Source organism: Xiphophorus couchianus, chromosome 23 (assembly GCF_001444195.1).
Source record: "Xiphophorus couchianus chromosome 23, X_couchianus-1.0, whole genome shotgun sequence".
Classification (NCBI taxonomy): Eukaryota; Metazoa; Chordata; class Actinopteri; order Cyprinodontiformes; family Poeciliidae; genus Xiphophorus; species Xiphophorus couchianus.
In genome coordinates, this window is record NC_040250.1 from 8,777,707 (window position 1) to 8,796,382 (window position 18,676).

Genomic DNA, 18,676 nt, shown 5'->3' on the forward strand with positions numbered 1-18,676 from the left:
TAAATAATTCCTTAATTTTGATTTAAAAGAAAGAACAACTATTTCCACTGGCAAATTGTTTCACTAATAACAAGACATTTTTCCCATAAGTGAAATAATCTACCAGAGGAACAAGGAACCTTTTCCATCAACAACAATGAATTGTTTACTCAAATCATACTTGTACATCCTGCTGAAAAGTGGCTTGTAAGTTAGTTTTGTCTTATTTCTATTGTACTAAGATATTTGTAATAGAAACTTGACTAAAAATGCTTGGTAAAATTTTGTGTTTTTGCAGTGTAGATTTGAAGTTGACGCTTTGAGACAAAAGAACGCCACCAACTGTTGGTGGCAACATCATGCTAAGGGAAAGCAGGGCTCTAGAACAGGGGTGGGCAACTCCAGGTCTCGAGGGCCGGTCTACTGCAACTTTTAGATGTAGCTCTACTTCAACACACCTGAGTCAAATAATGAGGTCATTAGCAGGACTCTGGAGAACCTGACTGCAGTTAGGTGATTCAGCTGTTGGATTCAAGTGTGTTTGATCAGGGAGACATCTAAGAGTTGCAGGACACCGGCCCTCGAGGACCAGGATTGCCCACCCCTGCTCTAGAAAGATGTCAGCCTTACTGCGAACTCATGAACTATGCCTAAAAGGTCAATTTCAAGGTCATTCTAGGTCAATGCCAGGAAATATTCATAATAAAGAAGGATCATGCAGAAAGTTTGAATGCTACAGGAAGTGTGATTTCTCTGCAACTTACTCAGGGACAATTGACCAACTATTTAAACATGTATGTATATATATTCAGCCTGAATATGTAATTAAATTAAAACTAGGGCTGGGCGATAAATCAATTTTATCGATAATTGAATTTTCTGGTTTTGAAGGTGTAATTTTCACCATTGGGTTTCCATGGTTCAGAGTGATGTCAGCACGCCCAGGGCGGCCATCTTGTTTGACTAGTTTGTTTTATTTACTTTGAATTCAGATCAACTTACAGAAGGAATCGACTGAAATAAGTAATTTAAAAAAAAAAGATATTTTCTATCATTTGTATTTTTCATTTTTTTGAAAAAAAAAATCTAATTTTGGTTTTAAAAAAATTGATATTTTATTTTAACTCACATCTCTCAGCACTAATTCAAACTTCTTCACCTGATTCTTGTTCTTAAAATCATTAAAGTAATATTTTCTTTCCATCTTTTTTGGGGAAAAAAAGATTAGAATAAATAAATAAAAGCTCAAGATGAATGTTTATGAAAGTGTGAGTGCAGTCCTGAGAAGGGAGACGCAATTTGAGGGAAGCCAGATGTAATTGGACCAGCCAGGACCAACGCTGATGCCCAGTCTGATTCGGGTCCAACCGCAAAAACACAAAATATCACCAAATGTTTCTGTTTAGTTTCTAGATATTTTAAGATATTTGAAATAAGATAAAACCAAGATTTCATTTTTGGAAAATCTGGGACTTTTAATTTATTTTTCACCAATTTACTACTTGTGTTTCCATAGTTCAGAGTGATGTCTGCGGTGGCCATTTTGTTTGACAAGTATGTTTTACGACTGAATATTAGGGCCAGTCTATGATTTATTTTAATTACGGTAATAAAGTCATAATATTTGGAGAGTGAAATCATAATTTTATGAGAACTCAAATAAAAAATACAATTTGGTGATGGTTTTACAGATAAGTAGCACTTAACCTTTTGACATATCAGCATCAAATTACTATCAGCAGCAGGACTTTGAAACTAAGACGAATCACAGCTGGTCACAACAGATCTTCAAGATTATTTTTTCTAATTAAAACAACTTTTTTTCCTTCTCATTCTATGACGTTTTCTGGTAAAATTGTGTCTATTCTGTTAATATTATAACTATATTCTCACAATTAAACATTCTTGTAAGCCGGGCCCTAATACTCTGTTGTACAACTCACAGAAGACAATAATAAAAACCACTTTTGAAAATATTTTCTGTCATTTGTAATTTCTGTTTTTAGAAAACAAGAAAAAACTTATTGAAATCAGATTTAATATTTAAAAAAAATCTGATTTTATTTTTAATTCATATAACCCAACCATAGAAGTAGCTTTTCGGCAGTTTATAGTATATTTTAATTAAATAATTCCTTAATATTGATTTTTAAAAAACTATGAAGTCCACTGGCAGATTATTTCACTTATAACAGAGGAAAAATGTTATAAGTGAAATAATCTGCTAGTGGAACTATTACTTTGTCATCAATAATAAAGAATTATTTACTAAAACAAGCTATGTTTTTAAGAACTGAAAAGTTTCATGCAAGCTATTTTGTCTTATTTCAAATGTGGAAACTAGACCAAAAATACTTGGTAATATTTGGTGTTTTTGAAGTGAAAATCTACCTGCCATTTTATATTTGCAACATGTTTCAGCAAATCTAAAAAACGAAATGTTTTTTTGACATTCCTACACCGTTAGCTGACTGGAGGGTGAGTAGTTTCCGTCTCCAGACCTCATCTTTTCAGTTTTTTATTGCTGAAAATAACTCGTTCAGTTATATTCAGTTTTTAAAAATTGGCTTCGTGAACATTTCTGTTTGACTGTTTAATGAACCCGGCAGAGTACACAGCTTTTCTTTGTTTGGAAACACTGTAGACTGTTCACTCATGTAAGACCTGGATTAAAGTGGCATTAAAATCTTAACTGTAGCTAAATTCATACCAGCCTTACTGTGGTAATGCACCTGTATTCAGGAATGTTTTCATTTTTTTAGTTTTTGCGTTCAATTCAGTTATAGGAGATCATTCTGCCAGCTGCATCAGTGATCCCAAAAACAACGTTCATGTAGAATCTGTGGTCTTAATTGTTAGATGGTTGTTTGTATGAGTACACCTAACCTGTCTGCTTGTTTTCACAGCTGTAAGTAATAAATAAATGAAATGAATTTAATTCAGATATGTATGTGCATCTATGTAAATTAAAACGTCAATGAAAAAATTTTGTTCAATTGCAAAAAGTTAAACTCAAATTTATCACACAGTGATGTTTACTTTTGTTCATTTAGTTAATTATGGCTTACAGAAAATGAAAACCCAGGTTTGAAAGGAAATTACATCAATTTTAAAGCATTTTAAAGACAGAAATATTTATTTCCTGAGGCTGTTGCTGCTTGTGAAGTCTTTTAAGTAATCTTAAGACGTTGAAAAGATAAAATTTCAGCATTAAGAATAATTTTAAAATCTGAATTTGTGGTTCTCAGTAACTGTAACAAGAGTGTTCTAGTTTAACTATTTAAAACGAGCATTTGAGTATTGTAGTTTGATATTCACTTGCTCTGGTTGTCCACGCTGCGCATCCTTAAAAACTCTTAAATGTATCTAAAAATAAGGCCTTAAATAAAAAAAATAATAATAATTTGACTTTAATCACAAGCCTTAAATTTTGTTGTGTTAGGACTACTTAATCTCATATATAAAAGTTATATATTTTTTAATCTTGTGGACTTTTCTGTCAGGCAAATGTTTGACCGCCCGAAAACAATCTTCATTGCGTTCTGTCTCGAGGCGGTTTGTGGTTTATTCTATGGATTCTACCGTTAACCAGATGCTAACGAGCTAGCTAGTTAGCGTTTCTGCGTCGACCATGAGTAAGTGCAAATGTATCGCTCGTTTTCGCCACTTGCTCACTTCTGCTTCATACGACGGAGTGTTAAAGCCACGCTAAGAAAACATAATTACATTTGCAGAAAGGATATATTACTTTACTCTTATTTCGACTTTATTCCCGTATTTTTTCTTTCTTAGTATAACCCGAGTACTAGGCTACGTCAGTTTCAAAACCGTAAGATCCTTCTTGCATTTTGTGCCAAAAACAAAACAAAACCTTAGCTTGGCGCTACGGGGTATTTTGCGATGCTTACAATATCGCAGATAAGAATCATATTTTTTTTAACTTGTTGAAACCTGCAGATACTCTGATATTTATGTACTGTGATGTAAAAAGTCATCGCGAAGAGTTGCATATTTATTTTATTTACAAGAGAATGTACAGTTTGTTACATGGGTTACCAGTGCTGTGTAATCTGAAAAGACACCAATGTTTGCCAAAGTGTAATCAGATTCGATAGTAATAGGATTGTAAAATAGCATAGAAATGTAAGAGCCTTTTTTTTTTATAGCTCTTAACCATAAAAAAAGTAATGCACCCTCCAGAATGTGGTCAAAGATGAACCTACATATGCAGGTGAAATGGGTTGAACCTTGTGAAACTGTAAAAACAGTAAGGATGCTAAAATCCTGCTTTTCAGAGGAGCAGGAGGTAAGATTTTAGAATAAAAAAAAGGCATGGCTGTACAGGAAAATTTAAAAACTGACCCCAAAAGGCATCTGTTGAGTAATAAGAGGGACTGATAATCATGTTAGTAGTTGTTTTTTTTTTTATCCCTCCAAGGCTTTCAATGTGCAGACAAAAAAAGAAAGGGAGGTGAGGGGTTTTCATGTTGTTGGCCCATTGAAAATTAACAGCTTTATTTTCTGTGAATATAAACTGGCAGTATTTACAAACCAAACCACACAGCCCTACATACCTGATGTATGAATTACCAAGCAGAGGTTTGACAATTCAAAGACGGGCTATTGCGTGTTGAAAAAGAAAACGGGTGTATAGGAAGTAACCCAGAGATAACAAGGTACATTAACTTTTAACTCTGCTCCTGTCAAACAACAGCATTCGACAGCAGTGAATGCCACAGCACTACAGCATACAAACTTAGCAACAGTAAGGGGACAAAGTATACTGGAGGATCTTAAAAGGTGCGTCGTTGTATCTGTGTTTCTGATGTCTTCTCGATTCTGCGGTGCACACTTCATGTGCCCGTTGATTAGGTGTCAACAGTCACGCCAACTCTGTTCAACAATAGCAGAAACCCTCTTCTCATACTCCCGCTTGTTTTCCTGGTAAAGCTGGGCTGCTTGGCTGTTGGCTGGACTGTTCGGGTTTGGCTCGTCCAGTAAAGACTAAATATACACAGAACATCAGCTGTTTAGTGTTCAAGTCAATACATAGCTTCCACAAGTCTGTACCGGAAGTGATCCGTGTCACTGAACCACCATCTTGGTAGCCAAGTGAACCATGGCTTCGAGACCAACAAAAAGAAACCATTTTGACTCTCTTGACCAATGAGCAAAAGAAAGACATAAACAAAATGGCTGCTGTTGAACCCGAATGAGACGGAGAATGAAAATATGTCAGACGATGTGGACAAGCTGCCTCCGATATCATACTAAGAAATAGTTCACCATTTAGTGAACACGAAGATTGTGACCGTCATGGAGGAACTTTCCAGCCTGAAATCCATAGACACATACAATCAATGTTTAAACGGATTTGTAAAGAATGTACAAACTCTTCGCATGAATAACAAAGTTATTGGCAGAGCAAGTCTGTAGTAACAAACATGTAAGCTACATGTTCGTCTCAGCTTGCAGATAAAAGCTACATTAGCTCTGCTCATTTTGCTAGCTTGGCAGTAAGTACTAAATATCACTGATATTTCTTAGTATTACACAGAGGTGGAGAGGGTACTCAAAAACCTATCCAGTAATAGTTGTAATGTACTTATATTCATTATAAGTTAGATAGGAACAAGGTGAAAGCTAGTTTTAAGCTTGTGGCTTGTTTATTGTTGTCATAGCAACTCATGACAGTTAGTTACAGATATCAACAATGCCATCAGCTACAAGTTCCCATAAGTAATGTATTCATATAAATATGTATGCATAGATCTGATGTGATGTCACACCTCTGGTAACTTTGCAGCTGACAGCCATCTTGGTAGGTATCCATGACAACTGCCATGAGTTGCTATGACAACAATAAACTCAGAATGTGCAGAGATTGTTGCAATCGTTCAAAACAGCAGAGATTTTGTTGATATACATTCTCTTGCACATTGGTCAAGAGTGTCAATATAGTTTCTATTTCTTGGTCTTGAAGCCATGGGTCACCTATGCTTTTCCTACCAAGATGGCTGCTCAGTGACTCAGACCACTTCCGGTTCAGACTTAAAGGTTTTATACTCAGCTGTATGGTTCTGTAAAGTTGTATTACCTGTATTGAAGTTAAGATTGAAGAAACATCATAGGTTGGACTCCATCGATTCTGAAGTATATCTAAGCATATGCTACCGTCTGCATACACTGCAAAAAAATAAAAAATAAATAAACACAACAAAAAAAAGCATTTTTTACTTTCAGCTTTCAGTTTATCTAAGATTTAAGAAAATACAATATGTTGACATACCATTAGGATGGAACATTTTGGAGACAAATCTCACTGTTGGAGGTTTATTAGGATATTCTTCTGTGAATTCAATGGTAAGTTTGAAGGTTCCTGAAAGCAAAAAATTGTAAATTATAAGCTGAAATTAAGGATTTAAAATTAATTTATTTTGTGTTTTATTAAAATTCTCCAAACAGATACCAACTTTATTTCTGTGTGCAATATTTACAATAATTTAAAGACTTATTTTTGAGCAAACTGAGTATTTTTTTCAATGTTTTAAGAAGATAAATAAGTGGAAAATACATACCATCTTCAAAAGGCGTTCCCTCTGGCCTACAAAAATAAGAAATCAGATATGTTGTATATCATTTTCCAAATGTCCGGCCAACTCCAGTCATCAGCAGTAAAAGTTTGTTTTCCACTGACATTATACCATATAACTGTTATATAAAAGAGTGTTGCATCAAAACGCAACTGCAGGGTGAAAGAAACAAAGGTCAATGGCATGGTTAATAGAGATTGGCGAAAGTCCTGAATGTTTCCATTTGTGACTTCAGCTGGTTTGGAAATCACCTTAATTAACATCTGCAATTGAAAATTAGCAACAAATGCTTCTCTGACATTTTAGCTGGAGCTTTCTTTCCTTCTTATTGCTCCAGATGAGCAAAAATACCTTTAGAAAGACTCACAACCAAAAATCATCTGGAATCAATGCAGCTGTTTTTCCACACGCTGCTTCTGTTTTTTAGCAGTCACTTGTTCTTAGCATTATTTGCTATTATCAAGTCTTAACACCAATTATAAACATCAGGATTTTAATTTTATACTTTCATGTTGATGGCAGCCCCAAACAATTACTACTTATTATCATTATTAGCGATGCACCAATCGTTTTTTTTTTTTCTTTCTTTACAGGTGATACCGATTTTCAGCTAGCTATTAGGAAATATTTTCAGTGGATAGCCATGGTGCAGACACTAAAACAGTGCAACCAATCACTCTTAATAAATGTACTAAAGTTGGCAAACCACAAGCAAAAAGCCTGAACAATTGAATTTATAAGCTTGTTAGTGGATGTTTATTCTAACGTTTTTTCTCAGGTCTCTTCATTTAAACCCAAAAGCGTAAATACATGTGATTATCACTGTAATAGTACTTTATAAAGCCATTTGTTTTAAATAAAATAAATGATGTTACATTTTGCATACAATTTTTGTGGCAATTGCTAGGCCTATTGCAATGAGCAATAAATTAATTCATCGCATGATAATTTAAAACAAGCTCAATAATTTCCATTTGCATGTTTTATCATTTTCCTCTTTCCATCAAAAACTGAATGATAAAAGTCTTCAATCTGGTCCTTTGGTCTCAACCATTCCTTTTTTGAAGGATAATTTAGTTTTCAGAGACTTAATAATTCACCTTATTTTTTTCTGTTGTTTTATTTACTTTGGATATTAAAAATGTCTTGTAGTTTCAGTGTTAAATGCTCATCAGAATTTAAAACATGGAAATGGCATCATTACTATGCCATTTCCATTACATTCCTTGAAAACGGGCACAAAACAATAATATTATTGTCGCGTTTTCCAACAGGAAAAAACATAATTTTTCAATTTGGTCTGATGAATACCGATTAGGATCATTCAAGGGGAAATTGGCTGATCGATTGGTGCATCTCTACTGCTGATAACCTAGATTTTATCTGATTCACTTACCCAAAAATGACTGCATTCCAAACCATGATATTATTTTCTGATGGGGCTCCGCTGACTCCAGCTGGGGGATCCTCCTGCAGCCTGAATACAAACACAACATCAGAATATGTTCATAGAGAAATAGAATCAATCACTGCTGCATTACGTTTCCTTGGTATGAATAATGGAATTTCTAATGGAGCTTATAATGGGTATAAAATATTAAGGAGCGTTTATCCTAAAATAACCTTGTAAAACTTCCGTGTGACGCTACTGGTCAAAACTAATTGCACTCAGAACATGTTTTGAGATAATACTGTGTGCTTTTGTTGAGATGGACATAAATGTGATGTGCTGTCCAGCACTAATAGGAGAGAAAATAGACTTTTAGCTGAATAAAAAGGACTAATAACTTACTGTGACCTCTGAATAATAATATTTTAACCATCTCTTCTATCAATCATAATAGGCAAAGATCATATCACCGACTTCAATATCTCTCTTTAATGATACAGCTAGGCAAACTTAAAAAGAAGTGGCAAAAGCAAATGAGATGGGTTAGCAGTGCTTGCCTACAGGACACGTTACTGTAGAATATGGTCACTAGCTGCATTTCCACTGAACACATAATTTGACATTTTGAAAATTTGCTTACTGGAAACACACCAGTGTCAAAAAAAACTTTTTTCATAAAAGGTTTCGGTGATGGGATGATGTGTTTTTTTTTTTTTTTTCTTGGCTGTATTCAAGTTGGTTTATTTCACAATCTGTTATGGAAGCACTTTTTTCGCACTATATGAGTAACATGATTAACAACAGATGTTGCCACTAGCTAACCCTGAAGACAACAGACAGTCGTTGGATGATGGCGCGGCATGTTTTATAATAACTTATCCTGTGAACAAACGTATTCACGTGCGATTCCAATTGCGTTTTGTATTTAATGGAAACACCGTGATTGCGAAATATTGACAACGTTTTGCACACATTTGTAATGGAAATCCAGCGTCTAGTGTCCAGAAATTCTCTTCTCTTCAGAATACAAGACTGACTGCTACTGGGAATCCTTTGAAGATAGTTGAACAATAAGAGTTGCTACTTTTAATTTTCTATTGGGATAAATAAAGTATTTTTTATTGAATAGGGATAACATTAATAAAAAACACAATATCCAATTGGAACTCATGCAATCTTTTGTGATTTGGAGCCTCAACCTTTTGCAGGTTTCAATGTAAAGTTGGGGACATACATTACCCCAAAGTATTAGTTTTAAGAAATGCCTTTTGACCTGAAAATACCATTCACTTAGTATTCTTCAAGGTCAACAGACTCCATTCCTTAGTTAAGCCTGTAAAAGAACAATGCAAGAGATTTCTACTGTGGAGCCAAACTGGATCAGATCATTAAATCTGTGGTCGTTAGTGGATTCTAACTGGAACATACGTAGATTAACTATGTGCCGCAGATAGCTGTGCTTAGTGAGTGCAGGTGTTCAGTCTCTACATGGCAGATGGTTGCTGATCCCCAACCGTAAGCGATGATCTATCAAGGCCCGGGTTAGGGCAGAAGCAACCTTTCCTGTAGCTGAAGGACCATATGGCCACTGACTTCAACTACATCCGCGCATCTGTTCAAGTCTCCGGGAAACATATACACTTTAAAAAAAAGGGCTATATTTGTGGCTCGTACACCATCAAAAGCAATCACTGGTCCTGAATTACACAACGTAGACGTTACAACCACAATCTGGGTTGCTTACGCCGGTAGAAGCGGACCTGTTGGTTAAACGTTACCAACAGTTTCCTATTAAACTAAACTGTAATTACAAACAAGTAACACTAACTATAAGATACATTTAGTTGACATTTCCAGATCTGTTTGCCTATAGACTACTTTGTGGTTTGACGTTGTATTTGTCACTTGAGCTAATACTAAAAAAAAAAAAAAAGCTTCAGGATGCTAATGTTAGCTACTTCTGTTCCCCCCATAACTTACCGTTTAAAGTCTCTCATTAAACGTCTTCGCGCTGGAGTTGACATCGTGCTAATATGAAAAACTAAGGCCTCCACAAACTAACAACAGCGTTCAAAAGATTGCCAGATCTTCCGTAAGGTGATATATTTCCTCAACTGATAGTTGGGCAGCCAACGTTTGCTACTAGTTTGACAAATACTTGGCTGCCTCTCGTTTGTGACGCTACCATATACACCACGGAGGGGAGGTTGCTTTTGATTACATTTTAATGTAACAAAATCACAACAGCGTAGTATGAATAAATTGCAATATGTAGAATTATGGTGATTTTTCTGACGCTAGACTAAACTCCTTATTGTTTTGACTAGAGCATTTTTAAATCAGTCGATGAACCCTATCGTTTCAGTTGGATTGCTCCAAATGAATTACGTCATATATTTGCTACCATGTTTCGTTTTGTTGGGGAAGCAAAAAGCATTCAGCGACCCACTATCGCTTCACAGTATATCTGGTCCTCATTTGTATCAGTTAATATTTTGTCTTTGTCAACTTAAACAATTTGTGCTCAGTCTAATCAACTGTCTTAACAGAAAAGTGTTTCTAGTTTCTCTATGTAGTACCGGTGAAAGACCACAAGATGGTGCTAGGACCTGTGTATCCATGTATCGTAGTTGCCCACTAGACTGTACGTCAGCGCATTCGCCATGTTGTGAGTGGCTTACAAAGTAATTTTTGTAATAAAAGTTATAAAGTTTACGTTTAACTAATCTTAATGGTTTTAAAATGCATTGAAGAATGTTTTGTCAACTATTAATATTGGTGATGAGACAAAATGAACAATATCTGCAATTCAAAATAGAAAAGGACAACCAGAATGAAATACAATGTGGTTATAAGGCACATAAACATACCTTACTTTATTTCTAAAACTATATAGGAAACACACTGAATGTTTAAATCAATCTGAATAATTAAGCTGAATTTATTTGAACTATTCTGACTTTGTTACAAAATATTTTAGGGTTAGATGTAAGACTTTTATTCTTGTTTTAAAAATATTTTTAAAACGTGGTAAAGTTTGCTCATTCTCTTTTGTAAAGTTCATGTCTGTTATTTGCAACAAACCTTCCGTAATAGTGCAAAAATACATATGTAGTCTTTCAAAAACCCTAGCTGCTGTCTGTCTGTATAAGTCCCATATGGTCTAGCGGTTAGGATTCCTGGTTTTCACCCAGGCGGCCCGGGTTCGACTCCCGGTATGGGAACAGTCCTTTTCATTCTTAAATAACTATTGTTTTTAAAATCTTATCCCTGACGTACCATATCAGCAGTGGGATGTTGTTCAAACATCACCCGTTAATATTTTCCGAGGAAAAAAAAAAATCCCCACAGACCCCGCCCGTTCAGGAATTATCGTGTATTACCCTCATCCCACATTGGACATTCATTCCCGGAAGATGTACATTACCAGTTGTTTCTCTCTGTGTCAGTTCTTATCAGTCAGCGGAGTACAGGCGAGGAAAGCAAACGGCACTTTCGTCCGCAAAATTGCGCGTTCGAGCCTACCAGTTTTCAAATGAACACCTGCGAGTGAGTAACGTTTCATAAAACGCCTGTTTGATGTTAATCTCCCGTTAATGACATAAAATCCCTCCTTTTTGCTCCGTATTTTTAAGGAAGCGGGATATTATGTAAAATGAAAAAAGTAACTTAATTTCAACGCTGAACCTGTCCTGCCCTCTCGGTGCCGACAGGCGAACTTGCAGGGCTTTTGCCAAACTTTGTTGTCGGGCCAATTATTTCCCAGGAAAATGTGACTGCTAGGAATTCCCCACGCATCAGCAGCCTCTGTCGGAGAAAACCGCGACCTTGTGTCAGGAAGCACACGAAAGCAGCAACGGGAGGGTAAAACCTGACGGCTGCCAGAGCGATGATGTAGCCTTTTGCACCGTTACAGCCTGCCGAGTCGTACTAAAAGGAGTCATTATGTATTTGGACGTTTTATGATGTGAAGTACCTGTAGACAGCCCGGATTGTACTTCAGTGATGACATCTTCTTCCAAGGTAAGTAGAAACAAGATTTAAATACAATCTTCCATGTTGGTGTGACTGTTTGCTGGGAAGCTGACCTGGATTAGTATATTTTTTATTATCTAGCGGGGAATAAAATGTGAAGTCTAAAGGTTGCTATCAAGACTTACTTGTGAATGCTACAAGTACAAAACTCTGTGTGCTGTTAAATTAATGTAAGTGAAATCAAAAGATGTTATTAATAACCAGCCGGAGTACGCCACCCTGAAGGTCTTTCCCCACACTACTCCATAGATTACAGTGACTCCCCTTTGTGTCAGTCAGCTGGCATGTGACCACACTGAGACCACGCTGAAAAGTCTCTGCACTTCTTATAGCAGTCACAAGTCACAGAAGAATACGGCTGTTGTTTTGTCTCTCAGTTGCTCATTATTTGAAGGGAGTGTTTTGTTATGAGCAGTATACAGTAGTGTTGACCTGGTCAGAGGCACCGCCTTGCAAGAGTCTTCACTCCCCTTCAACTTTTCATAATTTTTGGTACAATGTTTAGCATTTTGTGGGATGTTGGGTGTAAAGTCAAGGAGTTTCTGGAAGTGTTGGAGCATTAAAACAAAGTTATGTGCCTTAACTTTATTCAACTAAACAAAAACTGAATTTCTGGGCCTAAAGAGAAATGATTAAGAGTCAGCACACACCTTCTGCTGTTACCTAGAAACTAGTAATCAGACCCGAAACCTCGTAGTGATGGATTCAGAACTGAAAATTCAGAGACACATAAATATAAATACAAAGTCAGTCTTCTATCACCCGAAGAACATTTCGGGGAATGAAAAACTAATGTCTAGGCATGCATCGATTGCAGTTTTCTGGCCTATCGCCAATTACCGATCTTTAATAAGCCTAACCTGCCGATTTTGACTTTGGCTAGTACTGACTTTTTTGTCTGAAATGTTGCTAAATATAGCAAGAAAGTCACTGATTTGGAAACAGTTACTATTGTAAACTGCAAACATGACCTTTTGCAAAGTCAAAGGACAGAGTGGTTGATTTTTAGACCTTTGTAGATACAATCTGTGGATAAGATTGACACAAATTTAAGTGTTGGCCGATCACCGATATCCCAAAATTAAGGAAGTTGGGGCCAATTATTGGTGCACTCCTACTAATGTCCCAACAAGATCTTGAGAGATCTGTTGTTGTTGTATCAACCTTTCAAACCACTCAGGTCTTCTGGTTCTGGTGAACGCTGGACCCCCAGAACCAGAATCAAACATGGAGAAGCAGCATTGAGTTTTTATGTTTCTCTCATCTGAAACAAACTTCCAGAAAACTGCAAAACAGCCGAAATCCTGAGTTAATTTAAATCAAGACTAAAACCAATTTGTTCAGTTGCCTTCCCAACTGAGTCATGATTAGTTTTAGTCTTTGTTCTAAATTTTCATTACTTTCCTGTATTATACCACTACAACATAATGTTTGTTTTTATATTTTAATCATGTTAAGCACTTTGTTTTACATTGTTGCTCAAATAAACTTGCCCTGCCTTAGCAATTATAATCGCAATCTAGCTGAGACCCAGTAGTGTGTAATTGTGTTCTAATTTCTAAATATTTTAAGATATAAAGTGCTCTGTATTCAACCACCTTTACTCTAATTCCTATAAATAAAATTTGTTGATTTTGTTGAAAATAAGTGGGCCAAGTTTAGACCCAATTAGCATTAATCAGAGAAGTCAGAGAGAATCCTAAGTTCTCTAAAAATCAGATTGATGGAATAATTAGGACTGTGCATCTCCCTAAGCTCACCATCCCTCGTCATAAAACATGGTAGAGGCTGAATCATGCTATGGGAATGTTTTTATTTTCAGGAAATACAGGGCACCTGGGTTTAGTTGAGTGAAATGGTGTAAAACCTTTTAGAGTTTGCAAGAGATTTGAGTCGCCTTCAGTTAGGACAAAATCACATTTATGTTTCTGGTTGTAACATGAAAGAATATGGAAAAGTTAAAGTTTCCATTACTATATAAAGTATAAAGTTGACCGTCCAGCTTTATTTAGCTTAAAAACAAGAAATAAAAAGCTGCGAGGGGCCGCTGGTGATGCAGAGTGTGTCACTCTTTCCTTTAGACCATTCCAGGCTGAACATATTGACTAAAACTCAGAGACGTGATCAGATCACATCTATGAGTAAATGCTATGTGTTTTCTACAAATGCATGTCTGCAATGCTTTTCTCATACTGTTCATCCACCCTGATCTGTGGGGAGTCAAAATGTTTGCCAGATGTTTACATTTTTGGGCTGAGATGCTTGTATCCTGGGACAGACAAACAGTGTTTCATTGGCTGGCCAGGGTTGCTCACTTCAGAGCAGGCAGTCGTGACGCAGAGGGAAGGGAGGAGAGTTACGAAATGTTAGTTTTACCGTCCCACTAGAGAGAGGACCAGCCGTCCGACCCGCCGCCCCTCCACCGACCCCTCCCTTCTGTGAAGTCCTTCTGAAGTCTTCCCATGGTGGGAACACTGACAGAACCTGGTGGATAATTGGAAACTTCAGTCCCCTGAAAACAATTATCAAGGCTTTCCAAATATACTCCACCATGAAGTCATCCTGTTTGTTTCAATCGTTTGCCCTTGCTGTAGGAACGTCTTGCCACACTGCTGCCCACACACCAGCCCCTCCTTCGCCCCATTCCTTTCTGCTTTGATAGCTCTCGGTTTGCAGGAAAACAGCCTCGGATCAGTGGAGTGTGTGTGTGGAGGCCAGAACAGTTCCTGGTATCCTCCTCATCCTGGCACCGTTTTGTCTTTGGCAGCAGTCTGAGCTGCTCAGGCTCGTTCTGATGACCAAGGACAGCAGCAGCGAAGAGCTGCCGTTCTCCTCTTTTTCATGGCGGAGGGTTCCTCAGACATCAGACACCTCTTCTTGCTGAAGATGTACCCGCCCGCCTTAATGGGCCTTGATATTGATTCAACTCCACAAAAAGCAGAACTGGGCTTTTATCCCATGTAGAAAGCAGCACTCCAGTTCCACAAATGCTTTCAGGGAAGCCTTGTAAGAGATGGGAAAGACTACAGCTGTTTCTTTTGCAAGTTGCTGTGTGGTAATGTTTGAAATAGAGGTGCAGAGAAAAATCGATTCTATAGAGAATCACAATTCCTAGTCCTTGGTAGGCCTTTTGCAATAAATCAATTAATCACATGCTAAATTAAAACAAACTCAGTCATTTCCATTAGCATGACTATTTATTTATTTTTTCTTTTCTCTCTTTCTACTAAAAACTGGATGACAAAAGTCTTCGGTATGGTGTTTTGGTCTCAACTAGCCCCTTTTTTTTCTCAAGGAAAATTCTGTTTACCAGACTTCATAATTCATTTTATTTATTTCTATTGCTTTATGTATTTTGAATATTTAAAATGTCTTCCAGTTCCAGTGTTAAATGTTCAGTAGAATTGAAAGGTTGTTGATATTTGAGAGACTGTACTTGCATTATTATGCCATTCTGTTATATTACTTGAAAATGGTCTCAAAATAATAATACTATCGTTTATCGCAATAACTTCTGGGAGAATTTATCGCCCAGTAAAATTTGTTATTGTAACAGACCTCATCCTGTGAATTCCAAATCAATTTAAAATGCTTAATTTATTTTGTAAAATTATATTTTGAATAATTCTTTGATATTTTTTAAAGTAAAAGTCAGACAGCTAAGCTAACCTACAGTAATTCGGGTAATTTAAGTTACAGAATTTTATGCATGAACCTGTTTTTGCTTAAATATAAACTGATGTAATTTGACACAGATTGGAGCCTTACAGAATACATAGCTTTCATGTGACGTCACACTTCTGGGAACTTTGTAGCTGACAGCCATCTTGGTAGGAATCCGTAACTAACTGGAGTTGCTATGACGACCATAAACCAGCCACAAGCTTAGAACTAGCTCTATCTAATTTACAAACAATATAAGTACATTACAAACATTACTCGATTATAGTTTTTCAGTACTCCACTTTCTTTTTGTTGGTCTCGAAGCTATAGTTTATCTGTGCTTTGTACTCCTTCCTACCAAGATGGCGGTACAGTGGTGCGAATCACTTCTTGGAAACACGTACTGTTTTAAATAAATGTTTTATTTGTGTAAACGGTCTCTGAATTGAATCATCACCCTAAAAATTAGAAATGAATCAAATTGCTAGACTCCATCAGTTTATCTCCCACTTTATATGTGATTTTATTTACTTTGGTTAATTAATTGTAAATGTGAAACTTATAGTGTTGATACGATTAATTAGATGACTCGTGATGAATGGATTATTGAAATATTCATCAAATAATGTAGTAATCGATTAATCGTTAACTGAAGCAAACAGAGTCTTCTCAGAGCACTAATTAAGTCAAACATTTACAAAAAATGTACATTTTACATTAAAGATGGTAAAAAACAAATTTGTCTATAAATATGATGAACTCAAATGGCAGTTTTAGTTTAACCCGGTTCAAATTCTGTAAAAATCTCTTATTAAACACCTTTTGCTATCCAGTTATTGATAAAAAAAGAAATCCACTGATCAACTGAGCTTTCCACATGTTGATCATTTTAGAAGAAGAATGTTTATAGAGTTTGTAGAATGTTTATTGTATTTTAAAAAGGAATTGAATTGTTTATAAGTTTATAACTTGTTGATGCTATTCCATGCCATATATTTGAATCTGTATTTTCCATGTCATAAATGTGGAAATAAGTGTCATTTGGCATCTTAAGAATAACCACAAGATGGCAATGTTCATATGCTGTGACTAAACAGTCAGTCATGAGATGGCTGAAGCCTCAAACCACTCGCTGAAAGGCAGGAACCGGCTTGTGAAAAGAGAAATAAAACTATTGAACTTCCGCTTTTTACGTGTAAAGAAATTACCCTTTTCTGGGCTTATTTCTGTTAGCAGAAAGGAGGGGGAAACGTTTGCAAAGTTCCCTAATCGTAAGCTGCTGTTAAACGAACCCAAGCTTTTTTCTTCTTCATTTCACATCTGACGATCACCTTGTCGGAAATGTTTGATTGCAGCGGCAGCAGCGCGCGGTCTCTGACCGAATATGACGTCAGAGGGACAGGAGAGAGAGAGAGAAGGGGAAATTCCACCTGTAACTTCTTCCTGTCTCACTAGCATGTGACGAGTCATCGAGCCTCTTTTGCTCCACGAATCCGTACCTTGTTATGATGTAATCCTGTGAAAGCACTCAAGGCTATTTTTAGCTGGAAAAAATGTGGAAAACTTGACTGGTATTGTAGGAATCAACTGGTGATAGTAAAGTTTGTTTTGTGAGGTCAGAGTGACTTTCCTTCATGGTGAAATTAGATAAAGTGGTTCTAATAATCTAATAGCACAAAGCAACATCTCACTAAAGGGAGACAATGATATTTGATCTTTTTTATTGAACCGTTTTCATCCTCTTAAAAATGGGTCCTGTCTCTTTAAGTCTCTATTCTGATTGGTCACCAGGTTGTACCTGTTTTCTGCTTTGTAGGCGTGACGTGCCTGTTTTAGATCTCTATAAAGGAGTCTGATGAGCTGTTAGGTCAGTGTAACCAGCTGTTTTTTTACATTTCTCTTTTGTTTCTGTTCCCTTTTTTTAATCTAGTCCAAAAAAAAAAAAAAAAAAAAAAGAAGCTCAATATATGTAAGAAACATACGGCGGAGTATTAGGGTCACGCTAAGAAAATTAAAAATATAAAATGACAAGAATAAAGTTGTACAGGAATAAATACATGTTCATACAAGAATAAAGTTGTAGTTTAATGAAAATAACATCACAAATTTAGACCTTATTCTCTTAATATTGTAACTTAATTCTTAAAATATTATGACCTCTCATATTATCACAACTTTTTTCTTGTATCATTTCAACTTTATTCTCGTACGACTTGAAATATTATGATCCTATGCTTGAAATATATTATAACTTTATTCTCAAAGAAATTATTACTTTATTCTTTAAATGTTATGACTTTATTCATGTATTCTCATGTTTCTTTTCTCATATTACTTACACTTTTCGTATGATTTTACTCTCATAATATTATGATTTATTCTTTAATATTATGACTTTATGGGCTGGGAAAGCAACTCAGACTTTTTTGGCAAGTTCTTTGAAGCATTTGTAAGGAGTGTTTTAAAGGGACAGTATCATGTAAAATCAACCTTTTCTAGCTTTGCATCATGTTATAATATTATTCCCTCATCAAAAACATACCTGTGTTGCTTTCATTCTTTAATGTGTTTGAGAAATCCTTTAATCTCCATGGCAACCATTCAGCTGTGCAAAACCTAATGCCACCTTTGAGCCGTGGCTCTTCGTCGGAGCTGCAGCAGAGCTTCCACGTCACAGAGCCTCCCCTGTGAGTCCCCCACTCAGCTCCTTCAGACTAGCCAGCAGCAATTGGCAAACACCTGGTGGAACTACTTATCAGTTGAGCTCATTATACGAGCTACTTCTCAGTGCAAAGCTGGTAAAAATGTTGTTAATGAGTTAATAGACTAGCAATGTTGTGTTGACTTCCTGGAGGTGGAGTTCAGGAAGAGCAGGAGGTTTTAAAGAGGCAGAGGCCCAATTTCAAGATGTTAAATCACAAAGTAAAATCTATGTCGTCATATTTAATATATATAGCATTTTTTAAACAACTTAAGGTAACAGTTACTTGATTGTGCTCTAAAATGTGTCTGAGAA

At 36.2% G+C, this 18,676-nt stretch overlaps 2 protein-coding genes and 1 non-coding gene across 3 annotated transcripts in view; 2 read left to right on the forward strand and 1 right to left on the reverse strand.

The window, feature by feature from the left end:
- Window positions 1–3,978: 3,978 nt before the first annotated feature.
- Window positions 3,979–10,149, reverse strand: ube2a (ubiquitin-conjugating enzyme E2A (RAD6 homolog)). Its single transcript, XM_028008809.1, has 6 exons — window positions 9,943–10,149; window positions 7,969–8,049; window positions 6,558–6,583; window positions 6,269–6,358; window positions 6,077–6,165; window positions 3,979–4,983 (listed from the first exon to the last, which is right to left on the reverse strand). Exons 1-6 carry the CDS (start codon window positions 9,984–9,986, stop codon window positions 4,855–4,857), a joined length of 459 nt encoding a protein of 152 aa, XP_027864610.1. The 5' UTR covers window positions 9,987–10,149; the 3' UTR covers window positions 3,979–4,854.
- Window positions 10,150–11,114: 965 nt separating this feature from the next.
- trnae-uuc (transfer RNA glutamic acid (anticodon UUC)) lies at window positions 11,115–11,186 on the forward strand. Its single transcript has one exon. It is a non-coding gene; the product is annotated as a tRNA-Glu (tRNA).
- A 204-nt stretch (window positions 11,187–11,390) lies between these two features.
- The window catches only part of elf1 (E74-like ETS transcription factor 1), a 65,106-nt gene continuing 57,820 nt past the window's right edge, over window positions 11,391–18,676 (forward strand). Inside the window, exon 1 of the mRNA XM_028008725.1 lies at window positions 11,391–11,985. The gene's annotated coding sequence lies outside the window, so the exon portion shown is untranslated. The remainder of the gene's footprint in view (window positions 11,986–18,676) is intronic.